Source organism: Aedes albopictus, chromosome 3 (genome assembly GCF_035046485.1).
Source record: "Aedes albopictus strain Foshan chromosome 3, AalbF5, whole genome shotgun sequence".
NCBI classification, from domain to species: Eukaryota; Metazoa; Arthropoda; class Insecta; order Diptera; family Culicidae; genus Aedes; species Aedes albopictus.
The window spans coordinates 276,922,948-276,938,957 of NC_085138.1; the positions used below are offsets into that span (position 1 = coordinate 276,922,948).

General features: G+C 45.3%; 1 protein-coding gene across 1 annotated transcript in view; it reads left to right on the forward strand.

Annotated features, from left to right (window-relative positions):
* Positions 1 to 14,816, forward strand: part of LOC109402337 (beta-1,4-glucuronyltransferase 1) — a 39,560-nt gene extending 24,744 nt beyond the window's left edge. The window contains exon 2 of the mRNA XM_062860943.1: positions 13,822 to 14,816. Coding sequence (XP_062716927.1) covers positions 13,822 to 14,799 — 978 coding nt within the window. The 3' untranslated portion in view covers positions 14,800 to 14,816. The remainder of the gene's footprint in view (positions 1 to 13,821) is intronic.
* Positions 14,817 to 16,010: the final 1,194 nt, after the last annotated feature.

Here is a 16,010-nt window from a genome sequence, read left to right on the forward strand (position 1 = left end):
CCGGTGCCTAGTGGCCAAATTCGAGCATTCTAACAAACCAGTAGCCACGCGGAGAACATACTGGAAGCGTCGCTGTTGTGGCGATACTGGGTTGGATCCGCTGTCGCTGGGCCCGTCAAGGTCCAGAGGAGGTAAAGGCCCCATGGTGGTAATTCCTCCTGGTGTTATCTGATAGGGTCTTACGTGCGAGAAGTTCAAATCTCTGTTCAGGCGGTATCAGCTCTTCATATTCAATTGTGCAGTTAGAAGCAGGCGTGGCTTTTGCCCCTGTCCAGCTTCCTAGGGAAAATGAAGTGGTACCTACGGCCACACGGGAAGCAGGTAATGCGGCAGCACATTAAAAGACACACTACACAACAACTTCCACCACAAGGTTGTACAGACTGAACATAACATACACTAAACATAACTGATGAAATCCTGGGAAGATTCTCTACAGAAAACTTAGAGGATTCTCCGCTGAATCCTGAGAGGATTCTCCACAGAACCCCCAGATAGGATTCTCCATAGAATCCCGAGAGGATTATCCTCAGAATCCTGAGAGGATTCTCCGCAGAATTCTGAGAGTATTCTCCACAGAATTCTGAGAGTATTCTCCACAGAATTCTGAGAGTATTCTCCACAGAATTCTGAGAGTATTCTCCACAGAATCCTGAGAGGATTCTCCACAGAATCCTGAGAGAATTCTCCACAGAATCCTGAGAAAATTCTCCACAGAATCCTGAGAGAATTCTCCACAGAATCCTGAGATGATTCTCCACAGAATCCTGAGAGGATTCTCCACAGAATCCTGAGAGGATTCTCCACAGAATCCTGAGAGGATTCTCCACAGAATCCTGAGAGGATTCTCCACAGAATCCTGAGAGGATTCTCCACAGAATCCTGAGAGGATTCTCCACAGAATCCTGAGAGGATTCTCCACAGAATCCTGAGAGGATTCTCCACAGAATCCTGAGAGGATTCTCCACAGAATCCTGAGAGGATTCTCCACAGAATCCTGAGAGGATTCTCCACAGAATCCTGAGAGGATTCTCCACAGAATCCTGAGAGGATTCTCCACAGAATCCTGAGAGGATTCTCCATAGAATCCTGAGAGGATTCTCCATAGAATCCTGAGAGGATTCTCCACAGAATCCTAAGAGGATTCTCCACAGAATCCTGAGAGGATTCTCCACAGAATCCTGAGAGGATTCTCCGCAGATTCCTGAGAGGATTCTCCACAGAATCCTGAGAGGATTCTCCACAGAATCCTGAGAGGATTCTCCACAGAATCCTGAGAGGATTCTCCACAGAATCCTGAGAGGATTCTCCACAGAATCCTGAGAGGATTCTCCACAGAATCCTGAGAGGATTCTCCACAGAATCCTGAGAGGATTCTCCATAGAATCCTGAGAGGATTCTCCACAGAATCCTGAGAGGATTCTCCACAGAATCCTGAGAGGATTCTCCACAGAATCCTGAGAGGATTCTCCATAGAATCCTGAGAGGATTCTCCACAGAATCCTGAGAGGATTCTCCACAGAATCCTGAGAGGATTCTCCGCAGATTCCTGAGAGGATTCTCCACAGAATCCTGAGAGGATTCTCCACAGAATCCTGAGAGGATTCTCCACAGAATCCTGAGAGGATTCTCCACAGAATCCTGAGAGGATTCTCCACAGAATCCTGAGAGGATTCTCCACAGAATCCTGAGAGGATTCTCCACAGAATCCTGAGAGGATTCTCCACAGAATCCTGAGAGGATTCTCCACAGAATCCTGAGAGGATTCTCCACAGAATCCTGAGAGGATTCTCCACAGAATCCTGAGAGGATTCTCCACAGAATCCTGAGAGGATTCTCCACAGAATCGAGAGAGGATTCTCCACAGAATCCTGAGAGGATTCTCCACAGAATCCTGAGAGGATTCTCCACAGAATCCTGAGAGGATTCTCCACAGAATCCTGAGAGGATTCTCCACAGAATCCTGAGAGGATTCTCCACAGAATCCTGAGAGGATTCTCCACAGAATCCTGAGAGGATTCTCCGCAGATTCCTGAGAGGATTCTCCACAGAATCCTGAGAGGATTCTCCACAGAATCCTGAGAGGATTCTCCACAGAATCCTGAGAGGATTCTCCACATAATCCTGAGAGGATTCTCCACATAATCCTGAGAGGATTCTCCACAGAATCCTGAGAGGATTCTCCACAGAATCCTGAGAGGATTCTCCACAGAATCCTGAGAGGATTCTCCACAGAATCCTGAGAGGATTCTCCACAGAATCCAGAGAGGATTCTCCACAGAATCCTGAGAGGATTCTCCACAGAATCCTGAGAGGATTCTCCACAGAATCCTGAGAGGATTCTCCACAGAATCCTGAGAGGATTCTCCACAGAATCCTGAGAGGATTCTCCACAGAATCCTGAGAGGATTCTCCACAGAATCCTGAGAGGATTCTTCACAGAATCCTGAGAGGATTCTCCACAGAATCCTGAGAGGATTCTCCACAGAATCCTGAGAGGATTCTCCACAGAATCCTGAGAGGATTCTCCACAGAATCCTGAGAGGATTCTCCACAGAATCCTGAGAGGATTCTCCACAGAATCCTGAGAGGATTCTCCACAGAATCCTGAGAGGATTCTCCACAGAATCCTGAGAGGATTCTCCACAGAATCCTGAGAGGATTCTCCACAGAATCCTGAGAGGATTCTCCACAGAATCCTGAGAGGATTCTCCACAGAATCCTGAGAGGATTCTCCACAGAATCCTGAGAGGATTCTCCACAGAATCCTGAGAGGATTCTCCACAGAATCCTGAGAGGATTCTCCACAGAATCCTGAGAGGATTCTCCACAGAATCCTGAGAGGATTCTCCACAGAATCCTGAGAGGATTCTCCACAGAATCCTGAGAGGATTCTCCACAGAATCCTGAGAGGATTCTCCACAGAATCCTGAGAGGATTCTCCACAGAATCCTGAGAGGATTCTCCAAAGAATTCTGAGAGGATTCTCCACAGAATCCTGAGAGGATTCTCCACAGAATCCTGAGAGGATTCTCCACAGAATCCTGAGAGGATTCTCCACAGAATCCTGAGAGGATTCTCCACAGAATCCTGAGAGGATTCTCCACAGAATCCTGAGAGGATTCTCCACAGAATCCTGAGAGGATTCTCCACAGAATCCTGAGAGGATTCTCCACAGAATCCTGAGAGGATTCTCCACAGAATCCTGAGAGGATTCTCCACAGAATCCTGAGAGGATTCTCCACAGAATCCTGAGAGGATTCTCCACAGAATCCTGAGAGGATTCTCCACAGAATCCTGAGAGGATTCTCCACAGAATCCTGAGAGGATTCTCCACAGAATCCTGAGAGGATTCTCCACAGAATCCTGAGAGGATTCTCCACAGAATCCTGAGAGGATTCTCCACAGAATCCTGAGAGGATTCTCCACAGAATCCTGAGAGGATTCTCCACAGAATCCTGAGAGGATTCTCCACAGAATCCTGAGAGGATTCTCCACAGAATCCTGAGAGGATTCTCCACAGAATCCTGAGAGAATTCTCCACAGAATCCTGAGAGGATTCTCCACAGAATCCTGAGAGGATTCTCCACAGAATCCTGAGAGGATTCTCCACAGAATCCTGAGAGGATTCTCCACAGAATCCTGAGAGGATTCTCCACAGAATCCTGTGAGGATTCTCCACAGAATCCTGAGAGGATTCTCCACAGAATCCTGAGAGGATTCTCCACAGAATCCTGAGAGGATTCTCCACAGAATCCTGAGAGGATTCTCCACAGAATCCTGAGAGGATTCTCCACAGAATCCTGAGAGGATTCTCCACAGAATCCTGAGAGGATTCTCCATAGAATCCTGAGAGGATTCTCCACAGAATCCTGAGAGGATTCTCCACAGAATCCTGAGAGGATTCTCCACAGAATCCTGAGAGGATTCTCCACAGAATCCTGAGAGGATTCTCCACAGAATCCTGAGAGAATTCTCCACAGAATCCTGAGAGGATTCTCCACAGAATCCTGAGAGGATTCTCCACAGAATCCTGAGAGGATTCTCCACAGAATCCTGAGAGGATTCTCCACAGAATCCTGTGAGGATTCTCCACAGAATCCTGAGAGGATTCTCCACAGAATCCTGAGAGGATTCTCCACAGAATCCTGAGAGGATTCTCCACAGAATCCTGAGAGGATTCTCCACAGAATCCTGAGCAGTGTTGGTAAAAACTCAAATTCTCAAATGTCATGCTTGAGTTGTTCCACGCGCGATTCTTGACTCCCCAAACTCATCGCCGAAAAAATCATGCATGAGTTGACTCGCGATTTCACTCATTGCTTTTTTTCTTGGTAATCTTATTACTTACATCGATGTTTTTAGGTTTATATGATAGAACAAAACCAAATCTATCGTACAACAACATTGGATGTCGTTCAAATTGATTTGGATTCGTTTTACAAGCGAACGAGATTTCGGCGCTTGACTCGTGAGAGCGAGATTTTGCATGAAAATCTCGCGCGTGAGAAAATGATTCAGAATCGCGCGCGAGTTTGCTCACGCAGGAGCGGTTCATGAGTGTGATTTGAGTGTGATTTTACCAACACTGATCCTGAGAGGATTCTCCACAGAATCCTGAGAGGATTCTCCACAGAATCCTGAGAGGATTCTCCACAGAATCCTGAGAGGATTCTCCACAGAATCCTGAGAGGATTCTCCACAGAATCCTGAGAGGATTCTTCACAGAATCCTGAGAGGATTCTCCGCAGATTCTTGAGAGGATTCTCCACAGAATCCTGAGAGGATTCTCCACAGAATCCTGAGAGGATTCCCCACAGAATCCTGAGAGGATTCCCCACAGAATCCTGAGAGGATTCTCCACAGAACCCTGAGAGGATTCTCCACAGAATCCTGAGAGGATTCTCGACAGAATACTGAGAGGATTCTCGACAGAATACTGAGAGGATTCTCCACAGAATCCTGAGAGGATTCTCCACAGAATCCTGAGAGGATTCTCCACAGAATCCTCAAAGGATTCTCCACAGATTCCTGAGAGGATTCTCCACAGAATCCTGAGGGGATTCTCCACAGAATCCTGAGAGGATTCTCCACATAATCAAGGATTCCCCACAGAAGGATTCTCGGCAGAACCCTGAGAGGATCCTCAACAGAATCCGAAGAGGATTCTCCACAGAATCCTGAGAGGAATCTCCGTAGAATCCTGTGAGGATTCGCCGTAGAAACCTGTGAGGATTCTCCACAGAACCCTCAGAGGATTCTCCATAGAATCATGAGAGGATTCTCCATAGAATCGTGAGAGGATTTTCCACAGAATCTTGAGAGGATTCTCCACAGAATCCTGAGAGGATTTTCCGCAGAATCCTGAGAAGATTCTCCACAGAATCCTGAGAGGATTCTCCACAGAATCCTGAGAGGATTCTCCACAGAATCCTGAGAGGATTCTCCACAGAATCCTGTGAGGATTCTCCACAGAATCCTGAGAGGATTCCCCACAGAATCCTGAGAGGATTCCCCACAGAATCCTGAGAGGATTCTCCACAGAACCCTGAGAGGATTCTCCACAGAATCCTGAGAGGATTCTCGACAGAATACTGAGAGGATTCTCGACAGAATACTGAGAGGATTCTCCACAGAATCCTGAGAGGATTCTCCACAGAATCCTGAGAGGATTCTCCACAGAATCCTCAAAGGATTCTCCACAGATTCCTGAAAGGATTCTCCACAGAATCCTGAGGGGATTCTCCACAGAATCCTGAGAGGATTCTCCACATAATCAAGGATTCCCCACAGAAGGATTCTCGGCAGAACCCTGAGAGGATCCTCAACAGAATCCGAAGAGGATTCTCCACAGAATCCTGAGAGGATTCTCCATAGAATCCTGAGAGGATTCTCCACAGAATCCTGAGAGGATTCTCCACAGAATCCTGAGAGGATTCTCCACAGAATCCTGAGAGGATTCTCCACAGAATCCTGAGAGGATTCTCCACAGAATCCTGTGAGGATTCTCCACAGAATCCTGAGAGGATTCTCCACAGAATCCTGAGAGGATTCTCCACAGAATCCTGAGAGGATTCTCCACAGAATCCTGAGAGGATTCTCCACAGAATCCTGAGCAGTGTTGGTAAAAACTCAAATTCTCAAATGTCATGCTTGAGTTGTTCCACGCGCGATTCTTGACTCCCCAAACTCATCGCCGAAAAAATCATGCATGAGTTGACTCGCGATTTCACTCATTGCTTTTTTTCTTGGTAATCTTATTACTTACATCGATGTTTTTAGGTTTATATGATAGAACAAAACCAAATCTATCGTACAACAACATTAGATGTCGTTCAAATTGATTTGGATTCGTTTTACAAGCGAACGAGATTTCGGCGCTTGACTCGTGAGAGCGAGATTTTGCATGAAAATCTCGCGCGTGAGAAAATGATTCAGAATCGCGCGCGAGTTTGCTCACGCAGGAGCGGTTCATGAGTGTGATTTGAGTGTGATTTTACCAACACTGATCCTGAGAGGATTCTCCACAGAATCCTGAGAGGATTCTCCACAGAATCCTGAGAGGATTCTCCACAGAATCCTGAGAGGATTCTCCACAGAATCCTGAGAGGATTCTTCACAGAATCCTGAGAGGATTCTCCGCAGATTCTTGAGAGGATTCTCCACAGAATCCTGAGAGGATTCTCCACAGAATCCTGAGAGGATTCCCCACAGAATCCTGAGAGGATTCCCCACAGAATCCTGAGAGGATTCTCCACAGAACCCTGAGAGGATTCTCCACAGAATCCTGAGAGGATTCTCGACAGAATACTGAGAGGATTCTCGACAGAATACTGAGAGGATTCTCCACAGAATCCTGAGAGGATTCTCCACAGAATCCTGAGAGGATTCTCCACAGAATCCTCAAAGGATTCTCCACAGATTCCTGAGAGGATTCTCCACAGAATCCTGAGGGGATTCTCCACAGAATCCTGAGAGGATTCTCCACATAATCAAGGATTCCCCACAGAAGGATTCTCGGCAAAACCCTGAGAGGATCCTCAACAGAATCCGAAGAGGATTCTCCACAGAATCCTGAGAGGAATCTCCGTAGAATCCTGTGAGGATTCGCCGTAGAAACCTGTGAGGATTCTCCACAGAACCCTCAGAGGATTCTCCATAGAATCATGAGAGGATTCTCCATAGAATCGTGAGAGGATTCTCCACAGAATCTTGAGAGGATTCTCCACAGAATCCTGAGAGGATTTTCCGCAGAATCCTGAGAAGATTCTCCGCAGAATCCTGAGTTGATTCTCCACAGATTCCTGAGGGGATTCTCCGCAGAATCCTGAGAGGATTCTCGACAGAATCCAGAGAGTATTTTCTACTGAATCTAGAGAGAATTCTCCACATAATCCTGAGAGGAATCTCCGCAGAATCCTGAGATGATTCTCTACTGAATCCAGAAAGGATTCTCCACAGAATCCTGAGAGGATTCTCCGCAGATTCCTGAGAGGATTCTCCACAGAATCCTGAGAGGATACTCCACAGAATCCTGAGAGGATTCCCCACAGAATCCTGAGAGGATTCTCCACAGAATCCTGAGAGGATTCTCCACAGAATCCTGAGAGGATTCTCCATAGAATCCTGAGAGGATTCTCCGCAGAATCCTGAGAGGATTCTCCACAGAATCCTGAGAGGATTCTCCACAGAATCCTGAGAGGATTCTCCACAGAATCCTGAGAGGATTCTCCACAGAATCCTGAGAGGCTTCTCCACAGAATCCTGAGAGGATTCTCCACAGAATCCCGAGTAGATTCGCCACAGAACCCTGAGAGTATTTGCCACAGAATCCTGAGAGGATTCTCCGCAGATTCCTGAGAGGATTCTCCACATAATCCTGAGAGGATTCTCGGCAGAATCCTGAGAGGATTCTCGGCAGAATCCTGAGAGGATTCTCCACGTAATCCTATGAAGAATCTCCGCAGAATCCTGAGATGATTCGCCACAGAACCTTTAGAGCATTCTTAACAGAATCCAGAGAGGATTCTCCACAGAATCCTGAGAGGATTCTCCACAGAATCCTAAGAGATTTCTCGACTGAATTCTGATAGTTTTCTCCACAGAATTCTGGAATGGAATCCTTAAAGGATTCTCTCTAAACCCTGAGACGATTTTCAATGAATTTTAATGAGTTTATCAACAAAATCAGGTGGTGTTTCTGTGGTGAATAATTTCATAATTAATTGACAAACTCGGCATATTTTTTAACAAAATCTCGAGGCTTTTCAATTGCATCTCTGTTCTGGCAGCACTGCGCGGGAGCCGGTTACCACACGGTATGCTTTGGACGATGAGGCAAAGGTAAGTGTCGGTTGACAGGTGTCAGAATGACAGAATGGAAATGACAGATGAAATGACAGGAGTAAGAGGGAAGGAAAGATGTCAACAAATTGTAAATAAAAACAAATAGAAGAAGTAGAATTAACTGCAGATTGAGATTATATTGAATTGCAAGTGAAGAGTAGGATTGTGGTAAATGTAGCCAAGTTGAAGAGTGTTTGAGCCAGGTTTTAGTGCAAAGAATTTAACCGAGGTGACGCAATTGGTCAAAAGATTACAATTTGCAAAAGCCCGTAAGTAAAAAGGGAGTAATTGAATGAGTGAAAACAGTGGAGATGATCGATGTGCTATTTCATTGAACAGGGTCCGGTGAAGTTACAGTTGTGACTCAGCTTACGCGGACGGTTAACGTTGGACGGCGAACAACACCCACGAACTCTATTAAGGAAGGGACAAAGTAGTACCTGTAGAATTGTAAGTAGAGTGGATTTAGTTTAAACGAAGGTATTTTAATTTGAATTGAAATTAGGAACTGCGACAACGATATCTTGTTGGAAGGAAGGCATTAACAGGAGAGAAGCAAACTTAAAATTGTAAGTTGGACTAAATTATAGTAATTGTATATGAATAATTAACGAAAACTGAATATTTAAATTACAGTTTGATCTGCCAAAATAAACGGCCGATTCGCAAAAATTGTTTGCCCCATTTGATCCGAACAAAATCAAAAATTTTAAAATCGGATTCTTCGAAATGGCTTCCTCACCTTCCAAGTCCGAGCAATGTTTGTTCTGCTCGATGACGGAGTCGATGTCTGAGGACGTAAACTGGGTCCAATGTGGGAAATGTGAACACTGGGCACATTTTTCTTGCGCTGGTGTTGACGAAGGGGTTGTCAAAAGTGATTGGCGGTGCCCACAGTGTCTCCCAAGTAGTGCGCAGCAGCTGAAAGTTCCGGATGCAGCGGCCAAGAAGCGGAGCAAGAAGTCCGGCCAAAGAAGCGATGGAGGGTCCGACCTGGGAGCTGGCTCTGACGTGGATCCGATTGAGAAACAGTTGGAAGAGGAGCAACTCGCCAAGGAGAAGGCCTTCGCAAAGCAGATGGCGGCGCGAAAGAAGCTACTCGCTCGGCAGAAGGCGTGGAAGGAAGAGCAGCAGAAGCAAGAACAGGAGATGCGTGAGCTGGAACTCCAGGTTCAACGCGAAATGGAGGAGCAGCAGTTGGAGCACGAACAGAAGTTGCTGGACGCCCAACTGGCAGCAGAGCAAGACTTTGTGAAGAGGCGGGAAGCGATTCGGAGGCAGTTTGCGAACAGCGTTAACCGAGTAAACTCGTTGAAAGGCGAAGCTTCGGAAGACCATCCGAAGAAGAGGGTGAAGGAGTGGCTGAAGGATCAGCCAGCGGCAGTCGACAAGCCGTCGACCGCAGATTTTCGTGGAGCGTACCCGAAAGGAGACGAATCATTTGGAGCGGGATGCTCGAAGCATGTTGGCAAGCCAAAGCCAATGTCGAAAGTGCCGGTGATCACTGGCACAAGTGAGGACAGCGACAGTAGCAGCGACGAGTCGTTCGAAGACGTTCGTGCGGAGAGCAGCCGGCGTGCCAGTCTGCGGAGGAACAAAGTTGCTAACGGGCCGGGGCCCAGAGTTGGCCGAATTTATGGAGAGCAGGTTGACGATCGAACGGATAGTAGTCGGCGTAGCAGCTTACGGAGTAGCAGAGTTGCTGACGGGCCGGGGCCAAAAGTATTTCGAATTTCTAGGGAACAGCTTGCTGCTCGGAAAGCGGTGTCTCAACACCTTCCGACGTTCCGTGGAGAACCGGAAGTCTGGCCGCTATTCATAAGCAGTTTCGAGCATACGACGGCGGCATGCGGATTTTCAAACTTGGAAAACTTGAAGCGGTTGCAGGACTGTCTACGAGGGGACGCGTTGGAAGCAGTTAGAAGCAGACTCGTCCTTCCGGATTCGGTTCCGGACGTGATAAACGACCTGAGAAATCTTTTTGGACGACCAGAGAAGCTGCTTAAAACGTTGTTGGTTAAAGTTAGAAATGCTCCAACTCCGCGAGCAGATCGGCTAGAGACGTTCATCAGCTTCGGAATTACTGTGAAACAGTTATGTGATCATCTAGAAGCTGCAGGGATGAAGGATCACCTTAACAACCCGATGTTGGTGCAGGAATTGGTTGAGAAGTTACCTCCGAGCTACAAACTAGATTGGGTCCGATATAAGAGAGGGAAGGTGAACAGTCCGCTGAGGATGTTCACAAACTTCACAACAGAAATAGTTTCCGATGTTTCTGAGGTGACAGAATTCTCTACACTGTCACTGAATGAGCGCGCGCGTGGGCGAGAGATTCCAAGAAGGGAGTTTTTGCATTTGCACGATTCCGAAGAAACGTTTCGCGAAGGTCCTCAAAGTGCATTTTTCGGTCGGATCTGCTGGATATGTGGTGAAACTGATCATCTAATCAAGAACTGTGAAGAGTTCAGAAACATGAACATCGCAGAGAGACTGGAGGAAGTCGAGAGGCAGGGGCTCTGTGGAATTTGTTTGAATAAACACGCTAACGATCGCTGTTTTTCGAGAATTCAGTGTATGATACGGAACTGCCGAGGAAGCCATCATCCTCTTTTGCATCGGGTGGAAGAATCGGTGCAACTTCAGAAATCGAACTCGGATTGTGCTGTTATCTTTCGGATGGTTCCAGTAACGCTACATGTCGGCCACCGGAGGTTCGACACCGTGGCATTCCTGGATGAAGGGTCCTCTGCTACGCTAGTAGATAATGCGGTGGCTAAGCGACTAAACGCAGAAGGAGTTCGTGAACCATTGATCGTTACATGGACGGGAAACATCAATCGATACGAAAACGAATCCAGAAGCGTTGAAATGATGGTGTCTGCAAGGGGTTCGACGGAGAAGTTTCCACTGTTTAATACACGCACAGTAACTGAGCTGCAGCTACCAAAACAGGATGTTCGATACGGGGAGGTGGTTAGGCGTTATAATCATCTCGCTGATGTGCCAGCGGAAGATTCTCTGGCTGGAGTGCCCACCATTCTTGTCGGGTTGGACAATCTCCATCTATTTGCACCGTTAGAGTCAAGGATTGGGAAGGATAGAGAGCCGATAGCCGTGCGATCAAAATTGGGATGGACAATTTATGGACCTGAGAAGCGGAAGGTAGTTAGGAACACATACGTCAATCTACACTCTGTTCGAACCATAAGTGATCCCCGGATTAGTAAAAAGGATCCTATGGACGCTACGCAATCAGCTTCGATTACTGGACCTGAATTGGAAAAAGGAGGAAACGATGAGGGTACAACAGAGATAAACGTAAAGCGAGTTTGCACCTACCGTAAAACAGATCGATCGGGAAGACGGAATCTTCGGGCACATAAGTTCCAGGGAATGAACGTGGATGGAAAAAAGCGAACCAAGGAAAATACTTTAGCGGATGTTATTGAGGTCATCGCCATCAGCAGGGTTGAATTTGTATCAGGAAGCAGAAGGAGAAAGACATGGAGAATTAGGATACGAGGTCGAGAGTGTGAAACAAAGGTGTTCGGTTCGTGGAGTAGTAGAGGAAGCCATCCCATCCGGCGACGGAAGAATCCGTCAAACGTGGCTGCGTACCAGCACTGGAGAGTACAAACGAGCGACAGTAAAGCTGGCCAGAATGGAGATGAGTTGTGGTAACCCTGAGCCGGATGAATCCTCCGGGGCAAAGTTACGGGCCGGGGAATGTTCTGGCAGCACTGCGCGGGAGCCGGTTACCACACGGTATGCTTTGGACGATGAGGCAAAGGTAAGTGTCGGTTGACAGGTGTCAGAATGACAGAATGGAAATGACAGATGAAATGACAGGAGTAAGAGGGAAGGAAAGATGTCAACAAATTGTAAATAAAAACAAATAGAAGAAGTAGAATTAACTGCAGATTGAGATTATATTGAATTGCAAGTGAAGAGTAGGATTGTGGTAAATGTAGCCAAGTTGAAGAGTGTTTGAGCCAGGTTTTAGTGCAAAGAATTTAACCGAGGTGACGCAATTGGTCAAAAGATTACAATTTGCAAAAGCCCGTAGGTAAAAAGGGAGTAATTGAATGAGTGAAAACAGTGGAGATGATCGATGTGCTATTTCATTGAACAGGGTCCGGTGAAGTTACAGTTGTGACTCAGCTTACGCGGACGGTTAACGTTGGACGGCGAACAACACCCACGAACTCTATTAAGGAAGGGACAAAGTAGTACCTGTAGAATTGTAAGTAGAGTGGATTTAGTTTAAACGAAGGTATTTTAATTTGAATTGAAATTAGGAACTGCGACAACGATATCTTGTTGGAAGGAAGGCATTAACAGGAGAGAAGCAAACTTAAAATTGTAAGTTGGACTAAATTATAGTAATTGTATATGAATAATTAACGAAAACTGAATATTTAAATTACAGTTTGATCTGCCAAAATAAACGGCCGATTCGCAAAAATTGTTTGCCCCATTTGATCCGAACAATCTCAATAGAAAAATATCGTGAGGATTATTTAAGTCATTAGAAGATGGTTTCCTCGATGAAAATGGTTATAAAAATTCTTTGTTTTTTATTTTGTTAAGTTGCATCCAGGATTTTCAAATTTGAGCATATTTAAGGGAAAATTTGGCAACACCAAGCTTTTGATATAATAATAACTGATTGGTTTAGAGCAATTGGTAAATTAGTCTAACTATTCTGCGTACATTTTTGTTAGTATACTCATACTAACTTACTTACACATACTTTATGCCCAAGACAGTCAAGAAAATTTTCATTACGAAAAGTTTCTGGACCAAGTCGTTATGTTAGTATACTTCCGGAACCGGACCTACAAATACATCACTTCGACAGCATGCCTTACCAAATTACATTTCTAATGGATTGCCAATGAAGACAGTAAAAATCGAATCAAATGGTTGAGTGGTTGTTTGTATAAGGATTATTTGCTTCCGCTTACAGAAAATTGATGTTCCATTTGTCTTTTCGCCTTGATTTGTTCTGGCTAGTAGTGGATACTTCTGGAGCTTTCTTCACTCAACCATGGCAGCCTAATTAGGCCGCTAAAAGTTTTTCTTGATTAAATTATTGCGAAGCCAGAGCCAGAGTGCCGGCCGAGCGGGACAACGACCAGGCACTACTCGCTTCGAGAGGAATCCACAGAGAATGCTTACGAAGCAGGAACAAAAAATTACAGCCATAAAAAATCTGCACTAATGGATGGGCTTGAATTGAATCGTCAATGGGCTGCAAACGCTCTTCCGAAAATTAATCCATTTAAAATTTATTTGTTTTTCCTGCGTCGGATCGATGGCAAATGGCAATTGGATTCGGAGAATCTATTTGATCTTGTTTGGGAGTGATCCAACTGTAGTTTGATTTATTGTTTGAAATAACTTAAAATTTGTATCAAGAGGGTGCCAAGTATTTACCAACTGATTCTTTTTTTTTTCTTTACTTCACAGGCATGCCGACTCTGGAACCTGAGTATAGCCAGTGTATTAGCTCTCACACTGTCTAATGTGTTTCTAACCGTACGACTACTCCACAATGGTGACTGCAGCAATCAATATAGCGCCAATGTTGAGGACAGTGTTTCGCTGGTTCCACGAGCCCCGATCCTCACACCGGCGACTTGTCTGGAATACGTGCTGGCCGATTCGCTCACCAACAATACGGATAAGGCCGTTTTCTCAGGGCTAGATCTTCGCCTCGGGCGGTGGGATTCCCGGAGACTGTACAAATTTTTCGATTTTGCTGTGATTGGTGAAAAGTACCCGGAGCTGTCGGAACGGTTCAGTGTTTGTTTAGCCACGCAAAGCTCACTGGAGAAAATATACTCGTTAGTTCAAGTCTCTCATCATTGGTCCGGTCCTATTTCAACAGCCATTTTTGCTGCTGGAAATGATGAACTCTATCTGCTACAAATTTACCTATCCTACTTAAGAAATTGCTTCAAAACCATTCGCGAACGAGTTAGCTTTCATCTGGCTTTGCCAAAGGATCGCGCTCCGACTCATCTCAAAAGCATCCACGTGGGTGACTTCACCAAGTTCGATTGTGCCAAACCGGAAGCGACGTTGAATGATCTGATCAAACTGCGCAAAGTGGATACCAACAAGTGGCGCATCAAGAATCCCTACCCTCAGAATCATCTGCGCAACGTCGCCCGCAAAGGGTGCCAAAGTACGCACGTTTTCCTAACGGACGTCGACATCATTCCGAGTGTAAACTTCGCCGAACACTTGGACAAGTTTCTGAGAAAACAGCGACCGCCGCACCACCCGACGGCGTATGTGGTGCCGACGTACGAGCTGGACGAGCGGGTTCGGTTTCCTCGCAACAAGACTGATCTGATACGATTGGCCAACAAAGGCCTAGCACGACCGTTTCATCACAAAGTTTTCATCTACAACCAGTTTGCGACCAACTTTTCGAGGTAAGTGGTTGATATGGAAATTAAGCTCCAAGAAACGGTTTCAAACATCTGCAATCATCAAAATCTACTTCTCCGCTCAAAATTACTAACAGTTCATTGATAATGGTTTCATCGATATCTAGATAGTAAGTAGACTGCAGTGATAATTATTCATAAACATTCGTTGAAAACTGCTATTGGATTCTTGAAAAACGATGATGGTTTATTTGCTCTTAATTACCAACTCTGAACTAAGTTGCAGGTAAGAGGGGGACGGACGACACAAACGAATAAATTACTGCTTTGGAAATAATGTCCCCACATTGTTACGCTATCAATGTGCATTTGCAATCTACCCAGCATACCTAAAGTCAATTACGAACAAAGATTCCCCATAAAATTGTCTTTATTCAATTGCAGAGACTTTCCGAGCACTCAATTAGTATCACCCAACGCAAATTGAGTGGGCACCAGACATTGGGCGTACAAAACGCAAAGGAATTTCTATTATAAGTGAGATGAGAATCAAGATCGCCCCATGCATCATTATTCTTCAGAATCAATTGACATAAGCATCATCTAGCCAGAGATGTTTCGGTTCGAACTGCACTTTATTTATTCAGGTCAATCTCGTTTTCACAACATGGACACATTTGAATCGAAGAAAGTGAACTTTGCATCCGAAAGGGTCCTATTGAGAAATTTGAACAATAAGATTCAAACTCAACCTCGGTACCAAACAGTATTATACGCCCTTCAGTATTTTTGATCTGCCGCTTTCTGGATACCAAATGTTAAATGGATCTCATTTACAAAACATTCAAAATAAATCTGCTTGTTCTCCGTCTGGAGTGGCTTTACAAGAAGACAGTTTTATGCTAGCAGTTATTCGGAAATTACAAATGACACGACTAATGTTCCATTAGACCACGTCATACAAACATCTTTATTCGATTTGCACTCTCAGTGGCTCCATTTACCGGTTGGATGATTATTTCAATCCTGATTGTGAGATTGTCCTAATTCTCCATTCATCGGTGGCTGATTTCATGATGTGTTTGTCCATCGTCACGTTTCACCTCGGAATGTGTCTGTTTGTCGTTTCCGCATTTATCACCTGCTAGTTCGGCACCCCATTTTAAATGTCAACAATTAGGGTGACTACTGCAAACGGTGTATCATTTTGTAATAATATGCATCATGACAAATTAGATAAATGCTGGCGCTTGGTATTTA